The sequence below is a fragment of the Manis pentadactyla genome, chromosome 7 (genome assembly GCF_030020395.1).
Source record: "Manis pentadactyla isolate mManPen7 chromosome 7, mManPen7.hap1, whole genome shotgun sequence".
Lineage (NCBI taxonomy): Eukaryota > Metazoa > Chordata > Mammalia > Pholidota > Manidae > Manis > Manis pentadactyla.
In genome coordinates this window covers 1,498,565-1,525,493 of record NC_080025.1, presented here as the reverse complement: position 1 = coordinate 1,525,493, position 26,929 = coordinate 1,498,565, and the positions used below count along the sequence as shown (strand labels likewise).

At 40.0% G+C, this 26,929-nt stretch overlaps 1 protein-coding gene across 1 annotated transcript in view; it reads left to right on the top strand.

Annotated features, from left to right (window-relative positions):
* The window catches only part of CSMD1 (CUB and Sushi multiple domains 1), a 1,485,257-nt gene that overhangs the window by 1,297,115 nt on the left and 161,213 nt on the right, over window positions 1–26,929 (top strand). The window contains exons 27-30 of the mRNA XM_036898253.2: window positions 5,434–5,625; window positions 15,444–15,582; window positions 17,528–17,715; window positions 24,050–24,244. Coding sequence (XP_036754148.2) covers window positions 5,434–5,625; window positions 15,444–15,582; window positions 17,528–17,715; window positions 24,050–24,244 — 714 coding nt within the window. The remainder of the gene's footprint in view (window positions 1–5,433; window positions 5,626–15,443; window positions 15,583–17,527; window positions 17,716–24,049; window positions 24,245–26,929) is intronic.

The window sequence follows — 26,929 nt, the reverse complement described above, 5'->3', positions numbered from 1 at the left end:
CGCCACACAGGTCCTTACGAGCAGCCGGTGCATGACCCGCTGCCGGGCCCGGGACCCTGCAGGGACTCCCCCGTCACTCGGAGGGACGCCCAGAGCCCCCGGCAGCAGCCTGTGCACCCGGGGATATTTCCTGGCAAGAACAGGCACAGGGGGGGTGGTTTTGGATGAGTGAATAGTGAGCAATAGGAAGATAGCCCCTCTGCCCCATTTTTATGTCATTTTCTCTCAGCAGTTTGCGGTGTTTTGAGTAATGCTAACATAGTCTTAGTCGACACACTGTTTTGGCATTTGCGAATTTGTTGGCCAAGACTTGAAACTCTCTACCGTGACATTACTACCTCACATAGGAAAAAAGAAAATAAAGCAGTAATCCTGTCACTCAGGATATAACTACGTGAGAAGATGCCTTTGATAAAGTAAACAAACATACTGCTGTCTTTCTTGTAAGTTAGGAACACAAACACACAGAAGTCTGGTGCCTCCGTCCTGGTGTGGATAGGCGGGGACAGGGTCCTGAAGTATTATGTCCAGGACAGTGGGTTTGGGGGTGAGATTCACAGTGCAGAGTGAGACCCAGCCAACGTTGTTCATCCATTTGGCTGTAGTCTAAGTGAAATTAAAGCTTTTATCAGTAGGCAAGTGAACTCTCTGAAGAAATGCCCTTTTATCCACAAATTTGGTAGATTAATCTGGAAGCAGCAATAAAAAGTCCAAAGCAAAAATGAGAACTCTCACTCAGGAAGGCTGTAAGATATAACATTTGGGACAATGTTTGCATATTATCATTACTTCACCAATTTTTTATGTAAAAATGTGTGCTTTGCCTTCCATACTCTGCTTCATAATAGGGTGGCTTCTATAACAAACTGCATTTTCTATGTACTTTTATGTGAGTTTTTAACCTCACTCAAAAAAAACTAATAATTTTGCACTTGACATTTAATCCATGCCATGACAACTGGCAGCTGTTCAAAAGTATTTTTGATACATTTCTAAACATTTAACAGAAACAGTTTCTACTAGCTATTTATAAAAATGAAATCAAAACTCAATTGAAAACTCAATTTCCTAAGATGAGGTCTAGTTCAGGAAATAATTCAGATTAGAAGAACTAATACAAACACCTCATTTCCTTTTTCTCGGTGCCCCCTGGCAATGCCAGTTATTTTTATTTAAATCAAAGTTTATATTACATGTTTTAATTGGGTTTACATCACTTCTAATGTATGTGTAAAATTGTTCAAAATTTGTTTTTTTGAGACGTGATTATTTAACTCATACTTACTTTTATTTCACAAATAATTTGCCTGCACTCTGAAATATGTCCTTTGTTATGTCATGATAACGCTTATAGTAGTTACTGCTCATTAAATACCTATTTTGGTCAAGGCATTGGGCTAGGTGCTTTAAACACTTGATTCAACCAGCATTTGTTGAGTGCCTACTATATACAAGGCTGTGCTGGCCCTTGGCTTATCAGTGAGCAAAGACAGGTGGTTCTGGCCTCAGGAAGCACCATGTGATGACAATAAATCAAATCAGTAGGGAAGTGTGGTGGGGCGAGTCCTCTAGAAAAAGACAGGGGCTTCCAGAGGGTGTCTGCCTGGAGAAGGGATCAAGGAAAGACTTCTTGAAAAGATGATATTTGAGCTAAAACTGGTAGGAGGAGCAGAATTTAGTAAAGTGAACAGAAACTTGTCTGCGGCAATGGGCAGTTAGCTTTCCAGAGGCCCAGAGATGAGAGCAGTGAGGTCGTTCTCTCACGGCCCTTCGGTGGTCGCTGACAGAGATGTGTGTGCTGACTTACGAGAGATCTGTCACAGACCCCTCTGAATGAGAAGAGGGCAGGGGCTGCCTCCCCACATTCCAGGGCCTGCTGCTTGCATGCTGTCCCCAAGGTTCCCCTCTTGTCTGTGTCGTGCATCCCAGCCTTGTCCCTCCTTGCTGGCCACCAGGCGCAGTGGGCTCCATGAGCAGAGAGACTGTGTGCTATTCAGATGGAGGTGTTTTTAAGAGTAGCCATGGGTCCTGTTAGTAATCAGGCTGGACAACAGGTGTCAGCTAGGACTCTCCTAGGCAAAGCCAGACTTGCTATCATCCTATTGCACACCCTGATTCCACGCTGCCTCGCTCACACGGAGGGCCGCGTCGGTTGGCAGATTTAAGTTGGCATCTTCTCCAGCGATCAGGTTCTCCTGTGGTTTGTCTCTGGTTAGTTCTTTCTGGTCCTCAGCGACACCCCGTACAAAAGAGTACTCTGTTTTCATAACTCCTTTGTCTTGTTTCTCAAAATAATCAGCTCAAAAACATCCTATGCCTAAAAGGCATAATTTTGGGTGGCATATTCTGCTACCTTAAGTTGCCATTTACATCTTTCACATTTATAGAGATGGAAAATAATAAATGGGTCACTAACTCATTAATACACAAATTAATTAGTTAATAAAACTATGGTCTGTTTGATGAACCCATAATACTAATGTGGTCACTTTCCTCCCCAAATGATCTTCTGAAACACCTTCCCACTCTTTTATCAGGATGAAGCCCAGAATTTCCATCTGCTGTACTCCACTGATCCCCTGAAATATCCACAAAAAAAAAAATGAAATATCACACTTTCTGTATGGGTGTCAGTTGTCTTCCTTCTAAACACCTGGGGTGGGCAGGGCTGGGGGACTGTTACAGAAGTTCATATATATAGTATATGTATATATGGTCCCTGGTGTTTAAAATAACTTATCCAGCTGGAAAGAGGCTTGTGTCCATCGCAGCTCCTTGTCATGTAACAGTTCTTTACTATCGTCACTGTCTGTCACAGACAGAAGTCCTGTGTCAGTGGAACACCATTTAGGGCTGCTCAGGCTGACTGCACTGGACCCGGATTCATGCAGGCGAGGAATGAGGACAGCCCTTAGGTTCTGGGCAGCCTGTGGAGAATCTTTACGACCTGAAATACTCTAGGGAACCTGTGGGAAATTGAAAAGCACACTGTGCATCACCTGGGAACGGCCCCTCTCACTTGAGGTAATAGAGGGGTAGGACTGATGCTATTAAATACCCTGTTTTCTTTTTTATGGCAAGAAGCTAGAAAGATTCAGAGTCCGCAGAATCCCAAATGGAGAAAAAATATTTAAGAGAAAAAAATGGGTAAAAGGTAATGTTGTGCCACATAAAAGAATACAATCATAAAGAAGAAATGAGCACACAGTTCTTCAGTGACTTGGTATGACCCTGAAGACAGAAAAGCAATCTCTGACCCCTAGGAAACGTCTTTGGATGGGAGCTTTCCTATCTGTTCCCAAATAAGCTTTATTGCCTTTCCCAGGAAACACCTTTCTACAATTCATAACTAGAAGGAAATAAAATGGCATTTATTTCAAAGAGCTGACCAATGCATTTCCACCACATTGTTTAAAACCTCTTATTGCTTTTTTAATCCAATCTAGGTATCCCCAGAAACATTTTATTATTTCATAATTCTAAAAGGGAACCATAAGGATGTGGGGTTCATTTCAATTCAACTAAGCCTTAGTGGTTGATATACCGGTCACTCGAGCAGTCTTTGGAAATGCACCAGCAGATACACACATCCCCTGTGAGCACATACATGGGGTCAGCGTGCCGCGGCTCACACTTCCATATGATTCACATAAATGGCAGCTGGAGACGTAGATGCAGTATTTATGTTTGTCACACAGCATGAACTTCATGAGCAAATACCTCTTTAATCGTGTGCTCTATTATTATTATTGATACTCCAAATCGGCTCAGAAGTAGAAAATGTACTTTCAAAACTGAACTGAACCTCATACCATTAAGGGACATATAACCATTAGTGCAAGCCAGTGTTTCATAGACTGATACAGCATGGTTCATTATTTGGAAGGATTTTAAGAGTTTTTTGGAGAAAAATGTGCACTGTTATTACATAAATTCAGTATTAATTAAACTGAATTAAACTGTTTTTCAAAGTTTTTTTAAAGTAAAACTTCTCTGAGCCTGTAACCCCAGACGTGCAGCAGGGCTGCAGTGAGCTGGCAGGGGCAGACCTGCCGATCTTGTTCGACCAGGTACCTGTTGGTAACCTGCAGAAAAGTGTTCTACAGATCACTTGTTTTTGCAAGGGTGATGTGTCTGCTGAACTTATTAATGTACAAAATCTGTTCACTTTTGCATAAAGCTTCTTCATTGTGTGATATGTGATTTTTCTTTTCATAAATATTGAATAAAAATTTAGAGAAGTGATAAGAACATATCTTGGTTTCAAAAATTATAATGAGGCTTACCCGTGATCTCCTTGGCTTTCCTTCTAAAGTTTTCTATTTTAATCATTTCAAAACATAATATACTTTTTAATTAATTTTAATTTATAGTTTCCTTAAGCATTATTATAATTAATTATAATTACATTATATATAATTTGTGAAATACAGAATGTATATAGTAATTATATATAATTTTTAATTAAATGTTTTATTTGAATATTACTATATAATAAACAAGTAATTGTTTTAATACTGCTATATATATTTATTTTTAAATTACTTTAATATTTTATAAGCTATGTGACAAATTATCACTTGGAAATGAATATGTAGTCATACATGTGACTGAGATAATCACTTGATCCTCAGATTCAAAAATTTGAATGAATCCCAATTAAGCTTAATCAGAGGAAATGCATACATAGACACAATATTGTGAAGGTTAGAATATCTAAGACAGATATGATCTTAATGTAATTTTAGACTCTGAGATGATGTGAGAAAACTGGAAGCCAGAAGAAGTGGCATAATTCCCTAACAGTCTTGGGAGGGAAAAACCCCAACCAACTATTGACTCTCAACTATAAATTGAGCAAAAAGTTCCTTTAGGATTAAAGGAGAATTAAAAATATTTTGAAAGAACTAAAGGTATTTTGGGACAGAACAACCAATATGTGCTCTCCTCACTAGCTGGCTCGAGTTAGGACATCAGCGAGGATGATTTGATCACCTCAGTGGGTTGTCACGTGGGAAGGCAAAGACCTTAATGGAATTTGTCCTGTTTCATCTGACTCAAGGTTCTTTGAGATTGATGTTCTTTAATTAAACTGTTTGCACTGTATTATATATTTTCATTAAAATACTGTTAAGAAGACAGTCAAAGGGAATGTGCATTTGTGTGTATTAAGTATATCACATGATACGACTCCTTGGTATCATTCATAATTGGTTGCATTTTCAACAACATTTTGCTAGTTTCTGTTCAAAGTAAACATAATCAACATGCATGCTCTGGAATGTTTTCCAGGGAGAAGAAACTCTTCCTGTGCCCTGTGTACATGAATGACCCGTATGTCCATCAAGGGGCTTCAGCACAGGAGCTCCACCCCTGGCCAAGTGAGAGACGCATGTTTCCCATCCTCTGACCTGGGCTGTCTTCTCTTTGCAGCATCAGTTGCATCCTCCTGTAATGACCCAGGAATGCCTCAGAACGGCACCCGCTATGGGGACAGTAGAGAGCCAGGAGACACCATCGCCTTCCAGTGCGACCCCGGGTATCAGCTCCAAGGACAAGCCAGGATCACCTGTGTGCAGGTGGAGAGCCGCTTCTTTTGGCAGCCAGACCCGCCCACGTGCATAGGTTCGTGTAACAGAAAACAGAAGTTTCTTAATTGGGAATGAATGGTGTTCCCCTGAAAATGGACCCACAAATGTGTTATTTCTTCAGGAATATTTCTCATGAGTTTCTTACGTGCCCCCTGGTTCTCTGAGACTATAAGGAAATCTTATTTTAAACCTTCAAGCTTTATTTTGTTAGGTGAGATAAAGGAAGCAGTTTACTTAATGTACAGTAATTGACATTAGCTTAACACTTCCTGTCCTTAGCAAACCTTGTAAAAATACGGATCAATCGAATTGCTGTAGTGCAAATTCTGGGAGGCTGGAAATTCATGACCCTACCATTCCTACTCTCTTTTTCATTATAGAAACATGCCTTTAGGCAAAACCTGCTTAATAAGAAATACTTCCTCTTTTGGATGGTTTTTCTGTAATCTCAGTACATTTTTAATAGAATTCTGAGAGCTAAAAATTACACTGCTTTTGTCAAAATGAAGATAAAAGTAAAACCTTGCTTCTGAAATTTAGTAGAATTTTATAGTTGCATCTAATTAAAAGTTGAACAATTAGTTTGCAGACTTTCCTTCCAATAACCATCCAAGATACTCTATCACAAATATGGCTGTAGGGCAATATGTATCTTTATATAGAATGGTAGTTACATGTAGATTGTTCCTTCACTCAAATGTTTTACCATAAAAAGCTGTTTAGACTACTTCATCTTAATTTTTAAGAGAAACTCTACTAAATTTTATTATTTTAATGAACTGTGACAGTTTAATGAGTTCTTCTCCATAATCTGAAAAATGTAAAATTTAATTAATCTATGAAAGGGGGAAGTACTACTGAAATGATATGCACATAGTTAATGGCCCATTTTGCATAGGGTGTACTTGAGGGGATTTGGTGATTTAAAGTGATTTTTATTGTCATATGCACAGCAGGGGAGAAATGCTCAGTCGTCCTGTGAGCAATGACACACAGCTCTTACCTCCTGACATAGTACTTAGGCAGCCTTCAGATGGATGACATTTGATCGCTGTGCTCGTTAGCATGTTCAGCCCAGTCAGGAGTGACCCATGTCCACGGGACACTTTGTGCTGTGTCTACATTTCTGGACTTCGGTGCACACAGTCATGCCTTTGATTTCAGGCTGAGTCATGAGGAGACTCACAATTTTCTTTTTTAAAGTGGAATAATTACCTACAAATGCAGCAATCATTTTAAACCATTGGTCTATTTTTAAATTAGCAAAGGCACTTTCTTCCACATTTTGCATGATTTTAAAAGCATGGAGGAGTACATTCCAAATCAATGTAACTCTCAGTGAATCTCTTAAGATAATGTCTCAGCTGATATTGCACACTTGAAAACTTTAACCATCTTCCCACCTGATCAGTCCACTGCTGTTTATTCATCTCTCAGTGACCTATTCTGACCAGTGCCCAGCTCATCTAGTCCTAAGAACAGAGAATAGTTAACACCTCTCCACCCTGAGGATCAGCTCCAAGGACAGGCAGAACTCTACGAGGCAACTGAGTATCAATAAGTTGATAACTAGACCGGCTTATACACATAGGTGTTATGTAACAGAAAAACAGAAAATGTGTATTTGGGAGTAAATGAGTGTTACCTTTTCATTACATTATAAACTTTTTTTTCCTAAAAATAAGGTTTGTGTCCTAACAAATGTGTCTATTTAGGTCATCAACTAATCATGTCTTAGAATTCATGAAAATTATTTTCTGCTGATTTGAGACATTTTTATTTTTTAGCTTTTTTCCATATTAAAAAGTAACACATATTGGGTACCAGAAGAAGAACCGTGAGAAAAAGGGATAGAAAGTGTCTTTGAGGAGGAGGTAATTGGTGAAAACTTCCCTAATCTGGGGTAGTAGATAGTCTCTCAGGCCATGGAATTGAACATATCTCCAACACAAGGGACCCAAGGAAGACAACACCAAGACATACAATAATTAAAATGGCGAAGGTCAAGGATAAAGATGGACTTAAAAGCAGCCAGATTGAGAAAAAAGGTCACATACAAAGGAAAATCCATCAGGCTATCATCAGACTTCTCATCAGACTACAGGCCAGAAGGGAGTGGCAGGATATATTTAATGCGATGAAACAGAAGGACCTCGAACCAAGAATACTTTATCTGGCAAGATTATCGTTTATATTTGAAGGAGAGACTAAACAATTTTCAGATAAGCAAAAGCTGAGAAAATTTACCTCCCAAAAACCACCTCTACAGTGGATTTTGGAGGGACTGCTATAGATGGAAGTGTTCCTAAGGCTAAATAGCTGTCACCAGGGTAAATAAAACCACAGTAAAAAAAAGTAGAACAATTAATTACTAAGCAGATGTAAAATCAAATCAACTATCCCCAAAGTCAATCAAGGGATAGACAATGATCCCTAATATATAAAGAATGGAGGAGGAAGAAAAATGAGGGAAAAAAAAGAACCTTTAGGTTGTGTTTGTAATAACATACTAAGTGAGTCAAAATAGACTGTTAGATACTAATGGAATTACCCTTGAACCTTTGGTAACCATGGATCTAAAGCCTGCAATGGTAATAAGTACATACCTATCAATAATCACTCTAAATGTAAATGGTCTAAATGCACCAATCAAAAGACACAGAGTCACTGAATGGATAAAAAAACAAGACCCATCTATAAGCTGCCTACAAGAGACTCACTTCAAACCTAAAGACATACAGAGACTGAAAGTAAAGGGATGGAAAAAGATATTTCATTCAACTAATAGAAAAAAGCAGGAGTTGCAGTACTTGTATCAGACAAAATACACTTCAAAACAAAGAAAGTAACAAAAAACAAAGAAGAACATTACATAATGATAAAAGGATCAGTCCGACAAGAGGATATAACTATTATAAATAGCTGTGAACCCAACACCGGATCACCTACATATGTGAAACAAATACTAACAGAATTAAAGGAGGAAATAGAATGCAATGCATTATTTTAGGAGATTTCAACACACCACTCACTCCAAAAGACAGATCAACCAGACAGAAAATAAGTAAGGAGACAGAGGCACTGAGCAACATATTAGAACAGATGGGCCTAACAGACATCTACAGAACACTCCATCCAAAAGCAACAGGATATACATTCTTCTCAAGTAGACATAGAACATTTTCAAGAATAGATCACATATTAGGCCACAAAAAGAACCTCAGTAAATTCAAAAAATTGAAATTGTACCAACCAGCTTCTCAGAACACAAAGGTATGAAACTAGAAATAAATTACACAAAGAAAATGAAAAAGCCCACAAACACATTGAGGCTTAATAATATGCTCCTAAATAATCAGTTGATCAATGACCAAATAAAAACAGAGATCAAGCAATATATGGAAACAAATAACAAAAATAATTCAACATAGCAAAATCTGTGGGACTCAGCAAAGGCCATGCTAACAGGGAAGTATATTGCAATACAGGCCTACCTCAGGAAAGAAGAACAATCCCATATGAACAGTATAAATTCACAATTAATGAAGCTAGTTAAAGAAGAACAACTGAGGCTCAAAGTCATTAGAAGGAGGGACATAATAAAGATTAGAGCAGAAATAAATAAAATTGAGAAGAATAAAACAATAGAAAATATCAAAGAAAGCAGGAGCTGGTTCTTCCAGAAAATAAACAAAATAGATAAACCCCTAGCTAAACTTATCAAGAACACAAGAGAATCTACACACATAAACAGAATCAGAAATGAGAAAAGAAAAATCACTACCAACACCACAGAAATACAAAGAATTATTAGAGAATACTATGAAAAATTATATGCTAACAAACTGGATAACCTAGAAGAAATGGACAACTTTCTAGAAAAATACAACCTTCCAAGACTGACCAAGGAAGAAACAGAAAATCTAAACAGACCAGTTACCAGCAACGAAATTGAATCAGTAATCAAAAAACTACCTAAGAACAAACCCCTGTATCAGATGGTTTCACTGCTGAATTTAATCAAACATTTAGTGAAGACCAAATCCTCATTCTCCTTCAAGTTTTACAAAAAGTAGAAGAGGAGGCAATACTCCCAAACTCATTCTATGAGGCTGGCATCACTCTAATACCAAAACCGGTCAAAGACACCACAAAAAAAGAAAATTACAGACTAATATCCCTGACGAACATAGATGCAAAAATACTCAACAAAATATTAGCAAACTGAATTCAAAAATACATCAAAAAGATCATCCATCATGATTAATCAAGTAGGATTCATCCCAGGGATGCAAGGATGGTAAAACATTCAAAAATCTATCATCCACCACATCAACAAAAAGAAGGACAAAAACCACATGATCATCTCCATAGATGCTGAAAAAGCATTTGACAAAATTCAACATCCATTCATGATAAAAACTCTCAAAAAGATGGGTATGGAGGGCAAGTACTTCAACATAATAAAGGATATGTATGACAAACACACAGCCACCATCATACTTAACAGCGAGAAGCTGAAAGCTTTTCCTTTAAGATCAGGAACAAGACATGGATGCCCACTCTCCACACTTTCATTAAACATAGTTCTGGAGGTCCTAGCCATGGCAATCAGACAACACAAAGACGTAAAAGGCATCCAGATTGGCAAGGAAGAATTTAAACTGTCCCTGTTTGCAGATGACATGATATTGTACATAAAAATCCCTAAAGAATCCACTCCTAAACTACTAGATCTAATATTTGAAGTCAGCAAAGTTGCAGGATACAAAATTAATAGAAGTCTGTTGCATTCCTATATACTAATGATGAACTAGCAGAGAGAGAAATCAGGAAAACAATTCCATTCACAGTTGCATCAAAAAGAATAAAATACCTAGGAATAAACCTACCCAAGGAAGTGAAAGACCTATACTCTGAAAAGTACAAGACACTGACGAGAGAAATTAAAGAAGATACCAATAAATGGAAACACATCCTGTGCTCGTCGATAGGAAGAATTCATTTGGTCAAAATGGCCATCCTGCCTAAAGCAATCTACAGATTCAATGTAATTCCTATCAAAATACTAACAGCATTCTCTAACGAACTAAAGCAAATAGTTCTAAAATTCATATGTAACCACAAACGACCCCAAATAGCCAAAGCAATACTGAGAAGGAAGAATAAAGCTGGGGGGATTACACTCCCCAACTTGAAGCTCTACTACAAAGCCACAGTAATCAAGACAATTTGGTACTGGCACAAGAACAGACCCATAGACCAATGGAACAGATGAGAGAACCCAGATATAAACCCAAGCATATATGGTTAATTAATATACAATAAAGGAGCAATGGATATACAATGGGGAAATGACAGCCTCTTCAACAACTGATATTGGGGAAACTGGACAGCCACATGCAAGAGAATGAAACTGGATTATTGTCTAACCCCATACACAAAGGTAAATTCAAAATGGATCAAAGACCTGAATGTAAGTCATGAAACCACAAAACTCTTAGAAGAAAACATAGGCAAAAATCTCTTGAATATAAACATGAGCAACTTTTTTGTGAACACGTTTCCTCAGGCAAGGGAAACGAAAGCAAAAATTAACAAATGGGACTACATCATGCTAAAAAGCTTCTGTACAGCAAAGGACACCATCAGCAGAACAAAAAGGCATCTTACAGTATGGGCAGTATATTTGTAAATGACATGTCCAACAAGGGGTTAACATCCAAAATATATAAAGAACTCACACGCCTCAACACCAAAAAGCAAATAACTATATTAACAAATGGGCGGAGGATCTGAACAGACAGTTCTCCAAAGAAGAAATTCAGATGGCCAACAGGCACATGAAAAGGTGCTCCACATCGCTAATTGTCAGGGAAATGCAAATGAAAATCACAGTGAGATATCACCTCACACCAGTTACAATGGCCAACATAGAAAAGACAAGGAACAACAAATGCTGGGAGGATGCGGAGAAAAGAGAACCCTCCTACACTGCTGGTGGGAATGTAAAGCAGTTCAACCATTGTGGAAAGCAGTATGGAGGTTCCTTAAAAAGCTAATAAAAGAAATACCATTTGACCCGGGAATTTCACTCCTAGGAATTTGCCCTAAGAAAACAACTCAGATTCAAAAATACATATGCTCCCTATGTTTATCACAGAACTGTTTACAATAGCCATGATATGGAAGCAACCTAAGTGTCCATCAGTAGATGAATGGATAAAGAAGGGTTGGTACATAATCACAGTGGAATATTATTCAGCCATAAGAAAGAAACAAATCCTACCATTTGCAACAACATGGATGGAGCTACAGGGTATTGTGCTCAGTGAAATAAGCTAGGCAGAAAAAGACAAATACCAAATGATTTCCCTCATTCGTGGGGTATAACAATGAAGCAAACCTGAAGGAACAAAGTAGCCTCAGACTCACAGACTCCAGAAAGGGACCACTGGTTACCGAAGGGGAGGGCGAAGGGGATTGTGGGGCATCATGATTGGTGCACATGGTGTGTGTGGGGTCACGGGGAGGAGAGTGTAGCTCAGAGAAGACAAGTAGAGACCTTGTGGCATCTCACTACACTGATGGACAGTGACTGCAATGGGATATGAGCGGGGGGCTCGATAATAAAGGTGAATGTAAGAACCACATTGTTTTTCTTGTTAAACCTTCATAAGACTGTATATCAATGATACCTTAATTTAAAAAAATAATACATGTTTATTCCAGGACTTTATGAGCTATAGTAAAAAAAAAAAAAAGGAGAAAAGAAGCTATCACCTTTCTCCCTGGAGGCAATTGCTATTAATATAAAAATGCATAAGTGCATTTCATAATTATTTTATGTATGTATAGTTCCTATTTTTTAAGTGTTTTTAAGTGAAAACATCCTGTCTGCTTGATTATTCTGTAAGTTGCACTTTTTACTTACCAGTGCACAATGAGTAGCTTTTTATGCTGTTACGTATTTGCTACTAATTCATTTTTAATAGCTATGCAGTATCTTTGAATCTGCTAATATTGACTACACTAATCCTGTCTTACTGTACAAATTAGGTTGCTTCAACTTCTTTCCAACTACAAAAATTGCTGAAATGAACACTGCCCTTGCAGAAAAACACATCCATGGCTACTTAATGACTTTTTACAAACTTTCATATTTCTAGACCTTTTAAAACACTTTTCAAAATTCTTTAGGAAAGTTTGTTCCGATTCACATCACCATCACGGCCAAGTGTGTTTATTTTTCTCTGATGCAGAAAAGCATTATGTATGTTATTTCTCAATCTAATAATTTAATGGGGGCAGACTGTGAAGATTCCTTAATGTCTTATTCAGCATTTCAAATTTATAGTGAGGTTGAACTGGTTTTAACTTCTTACTCCTATTGGCCATTTGATTTGCTCCTGACTGGCCTGCTAATTTGTTCTTCTCTTTCTTGCTAGTGTTTTTTCTCTGCCATTTGCTCTTTTATAAAAGCTTACGCCTCCTGTTTGCATATTACTCATATTTTCACCAGCTTGTCATTTGTGCTGACTTTCCTTGAGGTCTGCTCAGACACCTCACTGTTTTCACTGTCCCAAAGCCCTGTAATGATGGAGGGACCACTTTTTAGCATTTTCAGCTGATGCTCCAGTCCAGAGGACACTCACACTCTGTTCTAAGCAAAGTGTCCCTTAGAATGTCCATAGCTTCCACTTCCTCATGTGGTTGCACTATCTCTCCTCCACGTCCACATTCTAGAGAGCTCTGGAAGGCCAAAATGGATCATAAGTTTGCATAAACTCATTTTATGGCAGTTCTTGCCCTGCTGTACAGGGTGGCTATTTTGAGACTATTTACCCCCTTTAATGGTGTGAATGCTGAAACGTCTTGATGGAGAAACACTGCCATGTCTCATCAGAATGCCATGCCACACCCCGAGGATGAAGATGTTAGTGTAGATACATGCTAAGAATTTTGAATAAGGGACTGTGGCTTGATGTGAATCGGTGGGTTGTATCTCTCTATCCATTCCCTCTGGATAATTTCTAGGGTGTCTGAGTTAACATTTTATACTAAATTCTAATCCTATCCAAAATATTTTGTAAGCTCCCTAGTTAAAACCTAATGAAGCCAAAATGAGGCACCCCGACAGAAGAGGGACACAGGACAGCGGGACAGCGCTGCTCCACTCCTCTGCAGGCCTTACCCCTTCCCCCGGGGTACCCCTCCCAGCGGGATCTGTGCCACTGGGATGAGAGCACCCCTCTTTCTTCCAGATCAGTACCGGAGTCTCACCTCTGAGCTCCCTGTAACTGGTGCCCTGACCCGTCACGTTCCATCTTTCAGTCCTGCACGGGGCAGCGCCCTCTGCTCCCAGGCCCGCACCCCAACCTGTGCAAAGCCACCCGAAGTCCCTCGTAGACCATGGTTTCCACAGGGTTTGCTAAGTAAAACTTCATGCTAGGGGGATGTGGTTTATATCCATTTTCTGAAAATGGTATCATATTCTTGAGTGTGCATCTGAAATAATTTATTATAAATATTCCTTGTGATATTTCTTCAGAGTTTGCTATTGACGAGACAAATTATAACAAAAGGAGCTGGAACTTTTTATTTTTTCTTAAGGAGAATTTAATTTTCAGGAATGTTAAATGAATATTTAAGGACCCATCCTTCACATAAACTTATAAAGCATGTACCTTTACTTTATTTACAAGAAAGTCATTTTTTTGGTAAGTGGAAAATATCACCAATTAGGGTATTTCCTTCTCTAATTATTTTTCCTAAATGCGTATGTGATCAGTGATGTGAAATAAGATATATAATTTAGAGGGTGTACTATCATTTAATGGGGGTGGCTTTTTAAAACAAGGTGGTGGTAAACCACAGTATTTGCCAATAAGAACTTCAGACCTAGCCTGTCCATGAACGTATCAAACACATGTTTCCTTGTGAATTCTGCAATGTTTCAAACCCTTCCACATGATGGGCGATTGAACAGAAATCTTACCTAACAAATGAAACAGCCATCAACATTTTCAGGCTCAAGAATGAAAACTGGCTTGCCTATTAACATTGAACTGCATAGTCATTTCCCTTAATATAAATGTAAACATGTCATTAAAACTTGATGACTGATAAAACATACTAACTTTTTTTATCATCAAAGTGCTTCTTTCTGATAATAACATACTGAGCATTGAGATTAAATAATATTTTTAGGGGTTAATGTTTCGGTTCATTTTTACTGGTTATATATCCCCAGATGTCACTTAAACTTTGTGTCGGTTTAGGTGCGGGGAAAATATCCCCAGCCCTGCATATATCAGAGGGCTGTGGGAAACATGGAGAAACACGTATTCATATCTTCAACAAATATATCCTGAGTACTCATAATGCTCAGAAACCATGCTTGGGTATTAGTGATACTGGGGCAAAAGCCAGCAGCCATCCTGCCCTAGAGGCAGGCTTTCTAGAGTGCGCAAGCATTGGCCTTGCATGCCGTAGGAATGACAGAAGAAGGTAGTGATGTTCGTGGGGATTTTTTGTTTTTCCTATCCAAGTGTTTTTTTGGAATACGTGTAGTGTGCATTTCAGAAGTGTGGGGGATTAAGGCAGTCTGTTCACTTTAAAGCTTGAAATTATAGAAAGTCAGTTGTATTTGTAAGTAAGCAGTTTAAAACTCCCTAGAAACAGGGTGGGCTGTTCCATAAAACTCAGTAACAATTACATGAATAATGTGCATGCCCTTGGGTCTCTATTCACTCACTGGATAATTGCTTAGTAGGCCAGCACACGGTCTCTGTGATGAGCGCGTGATACCTCGCTTCTCATTGACCGGCTTTATTCCCTCTCCCATGACAGCTGCGTGTGGAGGGAACCTGACTGGCCCGTCGGGCGTGATCTTGTCCCCTAACTACCCCCAGCCGTACCCTCCGGGGAAGGAATGCGACTGGCGGATAAAAGTGAACCCGGACTTTGTCATCGCCTTGATATTCAAAAGGTGCCACCTCTTCTTGAATCCCTCTTTTCGGTAGAGTTTTAGATGTCATACCTAAAAGTTACTTCGTTGAACTCTTCATAAAGCCTCCAGTTTCACATCCAGCAAAGCCCTAGATCTTACGTCTAATAGGTGCTGCATGGGGCTGTGAAATGGCATTGAGGGAAATAACGTTATTTTGTATCAGAACATTCTTCTTCTGTTAGGATACACATGATGTAGCAAGAATGACTTTCAAATACAGTCTTGCACACAATGTGTTCCACATGAAAAGCTTAATTTACAGAATATTCAAGAAAGTAATAAGAAAGTGATACAGATACTCAGTATAATTTCTCACCAGTGTCTAATATTTCTCTAATGCGTGATAGCTAAATTCATTTCCACAGCCCATCTTGCGTGACATTCCCTGAGGTAGCACTGTTCCTCTTGTGAGATAGTCGACTTGATAGACCTTTGAACAAGAAAGTTCCCCCAAATTTGTTTGCTGTAAAGTTTGAATTCATAGACCTTAGTGTTTTGAAAAATTGCTAACTTCTTCCTGCCAAACTACATGATAAAAGTTCAAATATTATGATTATTTTGTAAACATAAATTCTGTAGAGCTGTCATATTCTTAATATCTGGTATATGAGAATTGCATTTTTTCAAATCCCAAGATCTTTCCTCCAACTTTACATTTTGAGTTTTTGAACTAAGTGAAGTGATATTCTAAAAGGTAAGAGTACTATGTACTGTCCTATTGATCTCTTATCTCTCCAGGGCAGAGTGGTCTAACTGTATTCCTTTATCTATCAATTGAACAAGTTCCCTTTTCTCATATTTACATCAATATTCCAGACCTGGTTGTGATTATCTTCTTTCACTTTCTCCTCTTGATGAAATCTGAGTCAGTATCATTTTAAACCTCTGTGTTTCTGAATTTCGAGTAGTTTGATAAGCCATCATTTCCTGAATTTACTCAAGCTACTATAAATTTACCAAATGATGAGTACTTTATTATGCCACTCAGCTATTACACAAAACCAAGGAACATTTGGAAGGCTCTATTTTTGGATATCTTTGTGAATTTTGTTAATGCTAAATTCTCATTGCACCTTTCTTAAAACCAGGAAACACCTCTGGTACCAGATTAAAAGTAAATTAGCAATTCAGATCTTTTTGGAGGACACAAAGACTCCCCACTGGGAGTTTCCTGCCTTCCACTCCATCAGCAGGGACTCATTGTCTAGGCTCCCGAAGCGTGATTCATTTGCTAATAGAAAAGGCAATTTCATACAAGAAATTTCTCCACTTACTTTACACACCTCTCTGGAAGAAGGTTACACCAGAAAATGTCCAAGTTTTCTTTTGACCCTTAGATTGCTGAATCATTCGATGATCCAATGACACAGAAAAATTGTGCACCTGTGACTTTTTCTAAGCTACAGACAATTTGCATGTGCTCAGGTGGGGGTGATCCTGGGACCTTATAAACAATGACAAAAAAATAATAATTTAAAATTTTAAGAATAGTAAGACCAAGGATATATATTTTTTATAACTAAAAATATTCACATCAAAATCAACTGTCAAAATGTCAAAAAAGGAATCCAGTCCTTTGGAGCCCAGCTCTTTGAAATCACATCATTTAGCAATTTCATACATACAAGGAAGAGATAATCTACCTATGTTACTAGACTTCATTTGCTTACAGATCTCTTCAAATCACCCTATAGTGTGTATAATGGGCATTATGTAAAACACTAATAGTATTTGCTGTAATTGATATTTATTATATTGCTGTTTTGACATCTTACTATTACACTTAACTTTTGGATTGTACTAGTGTTTAGAATTATCATGCAAAAGCAAAGAAAATCACTGTGTGCTCTCAGAGACTTTATGGCCTGGAATTTAAGAGACATGTATGTTGGGAGCATAACCTGGTTACCGTTCTTTCCTGTAGCTTCAGCATGGAGCCCAGCTATGATTTCCTGCACATTTACGAGGGAGAGGATTCCAACAGGCCTCTCATTGGAAGCTTCCAGGGAGCTCAAGCCCCAGAAAGAATCGAGAGTAGTGGAAATAGTCTCTTTCTGGCATTTCGGAGCGATGCCTCTGTGGGGCTGTCAGGGTTCGCCATTGAATTCAAAGGTACTGTGATAGCTTTTTGTGCAGATTAATTTGGATTGTTTAAATTGTAAGCATTTATTTATGAAGTCTTGCCTATCTGTTTAATATGTAAAATGCTCACATCACTCTCCTCTGAGGGAATCTTATCTTTCCAGTGGAAAAGAAATTCCAGAGATGCATGTCTGCCTTATTAGCTAAAAGAAAAAAAAAAGGGGACATTATTTTTCCAAATTAATGGTCATTTCAAAAAATGGTGCAATGAAGAATTTGGTGACCTCTAAGAATTATTTCAGTATCTTCTTATGTGTTTCTTCAGGATGACTGAGTTTAAGTACATCAAGTAGCTTTGTCTCAGTGTTTTCAGTGTGTAGATGTTTGTTCCCCTGTACTGTCCCTGCCACCTGAGGGCGTGGTCAGTGAAGATCACCAGCCTGCCCAGGGCTTCTTCATCTGGTCACCAGATGAGTTTCCCCATTTCATTGGGAAGCCACCATCCTGTCACCAACATCCGGAGTAAACAAACTCACAAGACCACCCGACACAAAGCATTTTGCTATAGGCTCCATGAAAATATGTATATATTTTAAATCAATGTCTCACATGAACAAAGAAAATACAAGGGATATTACAAAGATTAGAGGAAGGGACTTAAAAAAAACAACTCACAGGAGGGAGTATGTCATAAAAAATGATGAAATATATGTATGTTAAACTTTCGAGTTATTATTAGTTATTAGGATTATAAAATAAAATATAGAATTCATTTCATCTCTATAAACTCTTCAGTGGACTTGCATTTCTTTGTGTGATTTTAAGTAGAAATGTAATCTACTTCCTCCCAACACCAACATCTGCAAACTTAGTGATCTTTATTAGAACGTACAATAAAACGTTCAAACAATTCAGAAATAGAGGAGTTTCTGCGCTCTTGGACGGGATCTATCAATGTTCATGAATAATTAAAAAACAGTGCTTTTTAGCACTTACATATCATCAGCTAGTTCCTATATTAACGAACTTGGTGCAGTGCATCTCTCCAATGCCCATCCTACAACAAGCTCTTAAAAGGCAACACACTTCATCTCACTGTAAGAACCCCGTCTCTCCTTGCCTGCCTGAACACCCTGTGTTCCGCAGGGCCCTGTAAGGCAAGTGAGTCAGCGGACGCGCGAGTGAATGAAGCACAGCATGCCTCAGTCGTGATGGAAGAAAGGGCTCCTCTTCTGTTCGGGTCCAGTGGTGACCAGGACAGCCATCTAGATGGGGCCACAGCTTCTGATGCTTCCAGGGTTCTCCGCCAGAGGCTGGGAACAAATAAACCCAGCCTAAGACAAGGAACGACAGCAGTAATGGTGCTTTGCAGGCCCCCGTCGGGCAGGGAAGCAGGTAGAGGACCAGCTCTTGGGCATGATGAGAGCGTGGGGCAGCAGACATGCTTCTGGGTGAGCCTCGGGGACCTGGCTGAGTCCATCTACCCGGCACCGGCACAGGGACACACGGAGGCGTCCTCAGGTGGAATGGATGTGAACAACAGCACACCACTCTGTGTATGAAGTCATCTCTTTAGAAAATGTGACAAGCTGTAAGCAGCAAAAAGGTGTCCACGGTTTACCACTGAACATCCTGAACTGACAACTGCTAAATGGAACCGAAAGATTAGGCACAGTTCATTTGGAGAAATGAAGAGAAACTTGCCATCAGAAATCTACATTAGTGACACAGAGCAGAAAGTTGCATAAGTGATATTTAACTAAACAGCAAACTAAACCAAAAGAGATTTGTAGCAAAAAATGATCAGAAAGGCCGAAAAGGCAACAGGCATGTGTCACTGTCTTCCTCCCCAGGGGCTGGCTCTCCTTCACCTCCATTTCCGGGGCCCCCCGGAGGACAGGCTCCTCCTCCCAGTGTGTCATCAGAAGGCCGGTGGGAGCCCGGCAGGGCCTGTGGCTGTGTGCCCCCCTCACCTCCCCTGTCACGCTGGCGCGTCATCGCCTCCCCTCATCACAGGCGGGCGAGGGCAGCACGAGGAGGTCCTGAGAGACGCATCGCGTCACCTTTACTGCAGCGTGTCGTCGTTACACAGCATCTCTATTACTCGTCGTTGGTCACTTCTTCCCAGACCTACTGTATACACTCTGTCGTCAGTGCGTATGTATAGGAGGAAACAGTGCACACAGGGTTTGCTATTTCCTGTGGTTTCAGGCATCCCTAGGGCTCTGGGTGTGAGGGGAGCTGCTATGTCCTGAGAAAATTTTCATTTTTTTACCCAAGAAAAGTATCACAGCCTAGGCAAGTGCTTGGATTCACTAGGGGCTCAGTATCGGTCTGCTGAGGGCCGAGGGAGCCCCAGCGATGAAACAGCTCCTCCCGCACCTGTACTTCATTTGCTCCTTACTAGCTTTAAGTGCATGTTCTGTGTTCCACATGGGGTTTCAGGCAGCGAAAAAGAGTGATTAAAAAGTCATCTACCCTTTGAAATATCCAGTAGGTTTTCAGTAAAGAAATTAGGGAGTACTGGTCCCAGTGCAATGCACAATTCTTGCCAACACCCTGACAACAGCAGAAATGGAAAGCTGCAGAAAGGTTATGTATTATTTTATATATAAAACATTTATTTCATAAATGACATATATTTTATATATATGTATATATATATACACACACACACATGCATACATATATATACGCACCTATCTGCATTTACATGCATTCATAAGAGTATAACATATATAAATAAGTGTAATAGTCATATGTAATACTTACGTATAAGTGCATGTATATGTCATTATATATGTAATATATGTATAATAAAACTGCTTATTTTTATATATTGCATTTTTAACCAGAGTTTGTAAATAAAATAGTATAATATGTTCTTATAATAGATTATGTCAACAGTGCCAAAGGGAATCTCTGGCTGACGCTGATTCACAGATAATTAAGGGCATTGTAGGCAATACTGAGCAAGCAGTCAGAAAGGCCTCTCCTCTCCCTGCAGAGCTTCCGGAGCCCATGTGTGCTCCCCTCGTGCACGTCATCCGCCCCGAAGCAGACGGCCTGTGCAGGGCTCCCAGAGGGCGTGTCCTCCCTAGCCTCCGTGGCCCAAGAAAGCCTCCTGACACTGCAGGGCAGAGCTACTGATAAATGATGGGTATATGGTCCACAAGGAAAATGTAAGCAACATGATCAGCATTAGTCCAGCTGAAAATAAAGCAGAATTCAGTCTCCCTCTTACACTTCGCAGAGACCATTTTTATACGTGTGGTTAGCAGTGGGCTCTGTGAACTTCCTCCAGGGAAAAGGTTGTCAGGCCCAAGGGAAAAGAGCAAAGGCACACATATCTACCCATCACATGGTCCTTCAGTCTGTGAGGATACCGGTGACCCCATTCACAAATGCATACACTCACAGTCACACTCATTCATGCCCTCTCACCCACACATTCATACCCACACACACAAGCCAAGTTGTATTTTTATAACCTTCAGCTAAAAAATTTCAGATTACTTCTATGTCAATCCCTTGAAGATCCATAAAAGTCAGTTCCAGAGCCCTCTGACATCACAGGAGCTTTGATCATGGCATAAAGAACGGTGGCGTGCATAAGCAAAGAGCAGTTAAAATGACACATACAGATATGTATATATCATTTACAGATACGTTGGAAGGGGTATTGAAATAATGATATTTAAAATATGAAGGCTGCAAATTCTTCAACAAACTAGAACAAATGATTCTAAAATTCATATGGAACCATAAAAGACCCCAAATAGCCAAAGCAATCCTGAGAAGGAAGAATAAAGCTGGGGGGATTATGCTCCCCAACTTCAAGCACTACTACAAAGCCATAGTAATCAAGACAATTTGGTACTGGCACAAGAACAGATCCATAGATCAGTGGAACAGTATAGAGAACCCAGATATAAATCCAAGCATATACAGCCAATTAATATATGATAAAGGAGCCATGGACATACAATGGGGAAATGACAGCCTCTTCAACAAATGGTGTTGGCAAAACTGGACAGCTACATGTAGGAGAGTGAAACTGGATCACTGTCTAACCCCCTGCACAAAAGTAAACTTGAAATGGATCAAAGATCTGAATATAAGTCATGAAACCATAAAACTCTTTAGATGAAAACATAAGCAAAAATCTCTTGAAATAAACATGAGCAACTTTTTCCTGAACGCATTTCCTCGAGTAAGGGGAACAAAAGTAAAAATCAACAAATGGGACTACATCAAACTAAAGAGCTTCTGTACAGCAAAGGAAACAATCAGCAGAACAAAAAGGCATCCTACAGTATGGGAGAATATATTCATAAATGACATCTGATAAGGGTTTAACATACAAAATATGTAAAGAACTCATATGCCTCAACACCCAAAAAGCAAATAACCCAATTAAAAAATGGGCAGAGGTGCTGAACAAACACACCTCCAAAGAAGAAATACAGATGGCCAATAGGCACATGAAAAGATGCTCCACATCACTGATTATCAGGAAAATGCAAATTTAAAACACAATGAGATACCACCTCACACCAGTTAGGATGGCCAACCTCCAAAAGACAAGCAACAACAAACGCTCGTGAGGATGAGGAGAAAGGGGAACCCTCCTACACTGCTAGTGGGAATGTAAAATAATTCAACCATTGTAGAAAGCAAATGGAGGTTCCTCAAAAAACTAAAAATAAAAATACCATTTGACCCAGGAATTCCACTCCTAGGAATTGACCTGAAGAAAACAAGATCCCTGATTTAAAAAGACATATGCACCCCTGTGTTTATGGCTACAGTATTTACAATAGCCAAGATACGGAAGCAATCTACATGTCCATAAGTAGATGAATGGATAAAGAAGAGGTGGTACATATACTCAGTGGAGTATTATTTAGCTATAAGAAGAAAGCAAAAATCCTACCATTTGCAACAACATGGATGGAGCTGGAGGGTATTATGCTCAGTGAAATAAGCCAGGTGGAGAAAGACAAGTACCAAAAGATTTCCCTTATTTGTAAAGTATAACAACAAGCAAAACTGAAGGAACAAAATAGCAGCAGACTCACAGACTCCAAGAAGGGACTAGTGGTTACTGAAGAGGAGGGGTGGAGAAGGGCAGGTTGGTGTGGGGAGAGAGAAGGGAATTAAGAGGTATTACGATTAGCACATATAATATAGGGGGGCACAGGGAAGGCAGTATAGCACAGAGAAGACAAGTAGTGTCTCTAGCATCTTACTATGCTGATGGACAGTGACTGTAATGGGGTATGGGGGGTCTTGATAATATGGGTGAATGTAGTAACCACAATGTTGCTCATGTGAAATCTTCATAAGATTGTAGATCTATGATACCTCAATTAAAAAAACTATTAGGGCTGCGAAAAGATAACTGGAATTAAGTAAAGAGTTGCACGGCTGTGAGAGAAAAAAGAAAGAAAGTTTTGTATATCTTGTTGGGAAAAGACAGATTTTCAGAGTCATTTAATTTTTCTTGAGCTTTGGATGCTCAAAATTTAAAGCAGTGCTTACATCTCTCCCTGGTCGAGGGGCAGGGGAGGTCGGAGGTAAGTGCACGGGGCACCAGCTCAGCCTGTCTGCTCACTCGGGCTGGAATCACCCTGCCGGGACCACTGGGTGGCGGCTGCACTCCAGAGACAGGGCCGGACCCTCGTCCATCAGCACATGGGCTTCCTGCTGATGGTCACGCTGATTCGTGAGCAAGCTGGAGAGCCAGACCTTCCTTCTGTTTATTTTCCCATTTTCATTATTCTATGTGTATCTATTACTGTGTAAGAAATTGCTATTAACTTAGATGAATTAAACCTCTTGTTTTGAGAGCCCAGATTCTCCCGTCTCTTCCTAAGATGTGCTGTGATTTCATATGACTATGATTTTTAAGTACAAAAGTCAGCAGATGAAACTCGGGTTTTCCAGAATCAGTTTATTTTGTTCAGTGCTTAAAGTCCGAAGCTGAAAAAAAAAAAAAGGCAGATATATAAAACTATAATTCTGCAGTATTTTAACCTAGATGAGAATAACTCAATATCAGTTCTGTCCTAAAATGTGGATTTTTCTTTAAAAATAGGTGATAAAATTTTATTTAAAAGTTTTTCGTATTTTTCTATATTTCTTTATTAACTAAATGATTAACCTGATAATCATTTCTATGATATGCAGTTATTAAACTGACAGTTAGCTTGTCCATTATTCAATCAGTAAATGTTTTTTGAGGATTTCCCACATGCTGTGCACTAGTCTGGCCACCAAGAGAAAATAAGTGTTTGATAACTAGTGAAACAAAACCTTAAGGTTCCTGTCCTCATGGAGTTTATATTCATTTCTCCTACAGAGAAACCACGGGAAGCCTGTTTTGACCCTGGAAATATAATGAACGGGACAAGAATTGGGACGGACCTCAAGCTTGGCTCGACTGTGACCTACCAGTGTGACTCTGGCTACAAGATCGCCGACCCCTCCTCCATCACATGTGTGATCGGAGCCGATGGGAAGCCTGCCTGGGACCGGGTCCTGCCCTCCTGCAATGGTAGGTGGGGCCCCCATCCCACCACTACTGCCCGCCTCCCGTCAGTGGTCAGCCGGGCTCCCGGGCTGCCGCCCGCTGAGGGCTTGATGTCCCTCCATCACTGGATTGACTGGGCATTAACCCTTCCCATAGTTTTCTGGAAGGGGTGTTATTTTTCTGTCACATAGTTGGGCATTTTTAACTTCTGTTGTGCGTTCTAAGCCCGACTTAGAGAGGAGGTTCTAATTAACGACCCCTGGGGGTACCTTCCGCTCTGTCTTGCTGCCTTTCTTTCTCTTTCTCTCTGTTTCCTTCTCTTCTAAATTTAGGAAAAGATAATGAATTTTAGACTTTGGTTAAATAATAATACTGGGGACACAAAAGCTTCAAACACAACTTGCGGAACAGTGGTAAATTCTTTAGCCATAGAATAAACGTTTTAAAAAGTCCAATTTGGGCAATAGACATATAATCAAATTTTAAATTAGAGCTGGTTCCTCTTTCTATATTTGAACACTTGTGAAGTCAAGCTCAGTTTCATTTACCAGTCATTGAAGGGCGTAGCACATAAATTTTTCTTTATGCTGTTTATTTACGTTTATGCGCAACTCAGAATTCCAAGTCATTGAACCAGCAATGGCTTCTCCTGTAGCCGACGTGGGATCCGCCCCGGGGAGCAGCACATTCTGTGCATGAGCCAGCACCTGTGGGCCATCCCGACGGCCGATTATACTTTTGCTCTACTTCAGACATTTTAATACGTCATGTATTATGTGGTACAGCCAGTGCATTTGGGCTAGTTTGTTTGAGAAACATGACAATGATTTTTTTTTGGATATTCATCTGTTTTCTGCAGTTTCTGTTCATTGAAATTTGCTGCAGATTTAGCACCGCAGTTGAAACAGCCCAGAGCCCCTTTCTTGGGCCAGAGCAGTTTCTGCCCCCCCTGTGCCGATGGTTTCCATTTGCTTTGACTATCTTTTGTTACCTTTACATACAAGATATACATTCCAGTTAGCTTGATGGATGAATAAGTTTTCTGTTACTGTCTGTAGTGAGTGCTGTTGTGAGTCTTCATTCATTTGAAGATACTCTGTTTAATGTGTTAATTACCAAACAATAAGCCCGTTTTTTCTGTTGTCACATTAATATAAAAGAATTCCTAACACGAGAAGGGCCACATGCACTTACGTGTTAGATTCACAGTACCACAGGCAGAATAATTATTAAGCATTAAGTAAAATTCTCTACATATTTTTGTCATTTTCTCAAGTGTGTGGTGGTGGAGCTGTAAGCAGCTGGGGCTTCTCTGTGATGTCCGAGGAGGGCATCTGGGCATAGCACGCTTCATCAAGGCAATCAAGGGCCTCTACTGCCCAGCCACATTTCTTTCACTGCTTCTCTTTTTAGTATTTTCTTTTATCATAAAATAAATGCTCTTTCAACCATACTGAAGAAAATCAGTCTTTGTAGGTACACTTTAATAAACGTATCAGAAGGTATCCTTGATAAGATTTCTGCCTGGTAATCCGGGCATCCAAATGTGAGCCCTTTGATGATATATGTGCACGTTTCATTTACACTCACTCAAAATCTGAGCTAGATGAATTCTGAAGGTGGAAAGGGGCTGTTTGCATGATCTGCCTAAACTTTGAATTCCCATTCTTTATCTGTACGTACTTTTAAATATTTGTACTTTAGAATTTTAAGGGAAAAAAAACATAGTTCTGAAATAATCAGGTTGAATTTCTATGGATGAAGTGAAACTCCCAGTATTCCATTAAAAACTTTCTGCTTGGGAGTTTAACTTAGGGAAAATGCCTCCTTCAAAAAGTGAAAATAAAATTACTATATTTAAAATTGTCAAAAGTCAACATAAGTGTTCTAAAATGATAAAATCATTCTGAATTAAGACATCAGCGTGAAGACCACACTTAGTTTGGTTAAGTAAAATCCCTGGTAATTGGTCATAAATAGATCAAAGCTGTTTTCCTCCAACTTTGAGATCATGCCTTCAGTTTCCAAGCCATTGGAACACACGACTTAGGAAATCTGTCAAATCCTTAACAAGATGCTTTTCCTGGGGGGGCTGAGTTAGTCCTCGGTCCTTGTGCCGCTGCTGCAGAGAACTGAAGGGCAGAGGCACAGGCACCGAGCAGAGTGCATTCCGTTGTATACTCCGGGGGTGGGGGGCAGCTGGGGCCCAGGCAGGCAGAGGCGGGTCTGCTTGGGGGACGCAGAGAGGAGGGAGAGCAGAAAGGAAAGGGGAAGCTCTTTGAGCTGCGGCTCGGCCTAAGGCCGTGATCCCTTGGCAACTCCCGAAGCCCGGGCCACCTGGCGTCCAGTGTCCACTCGCATCTGCACAGCGTGGGAGCTAAGCCCCCGCCCAGCCCAGGATCTGGGGGAGCCGCAGAGCCCTGGATGGAGTGAGGTTATGTTCTGAGAACTTCCCAAAGCAAAGAGAGGAGACTTTCAGGCAGGCTGCTGAGGAGCGTCATCGCGCAGCTGCGGTCCCGTCCTGGTCACCCAGGAGACGGGAACGTGCAGGCCCAGGTCCGAGCTCTCAGGAGCCCCTCCCTGCTCACCTGGAGGAACCCAGAGTGACGCACTCCATGAATGGTGAGTGCAGGCAACCTCAGAGAGGAGGAGGTGCGCTTAAGGGTTTGGGGCCTGGAGTTTTATACAGCTTTTTTGGGTAAGGGTCAG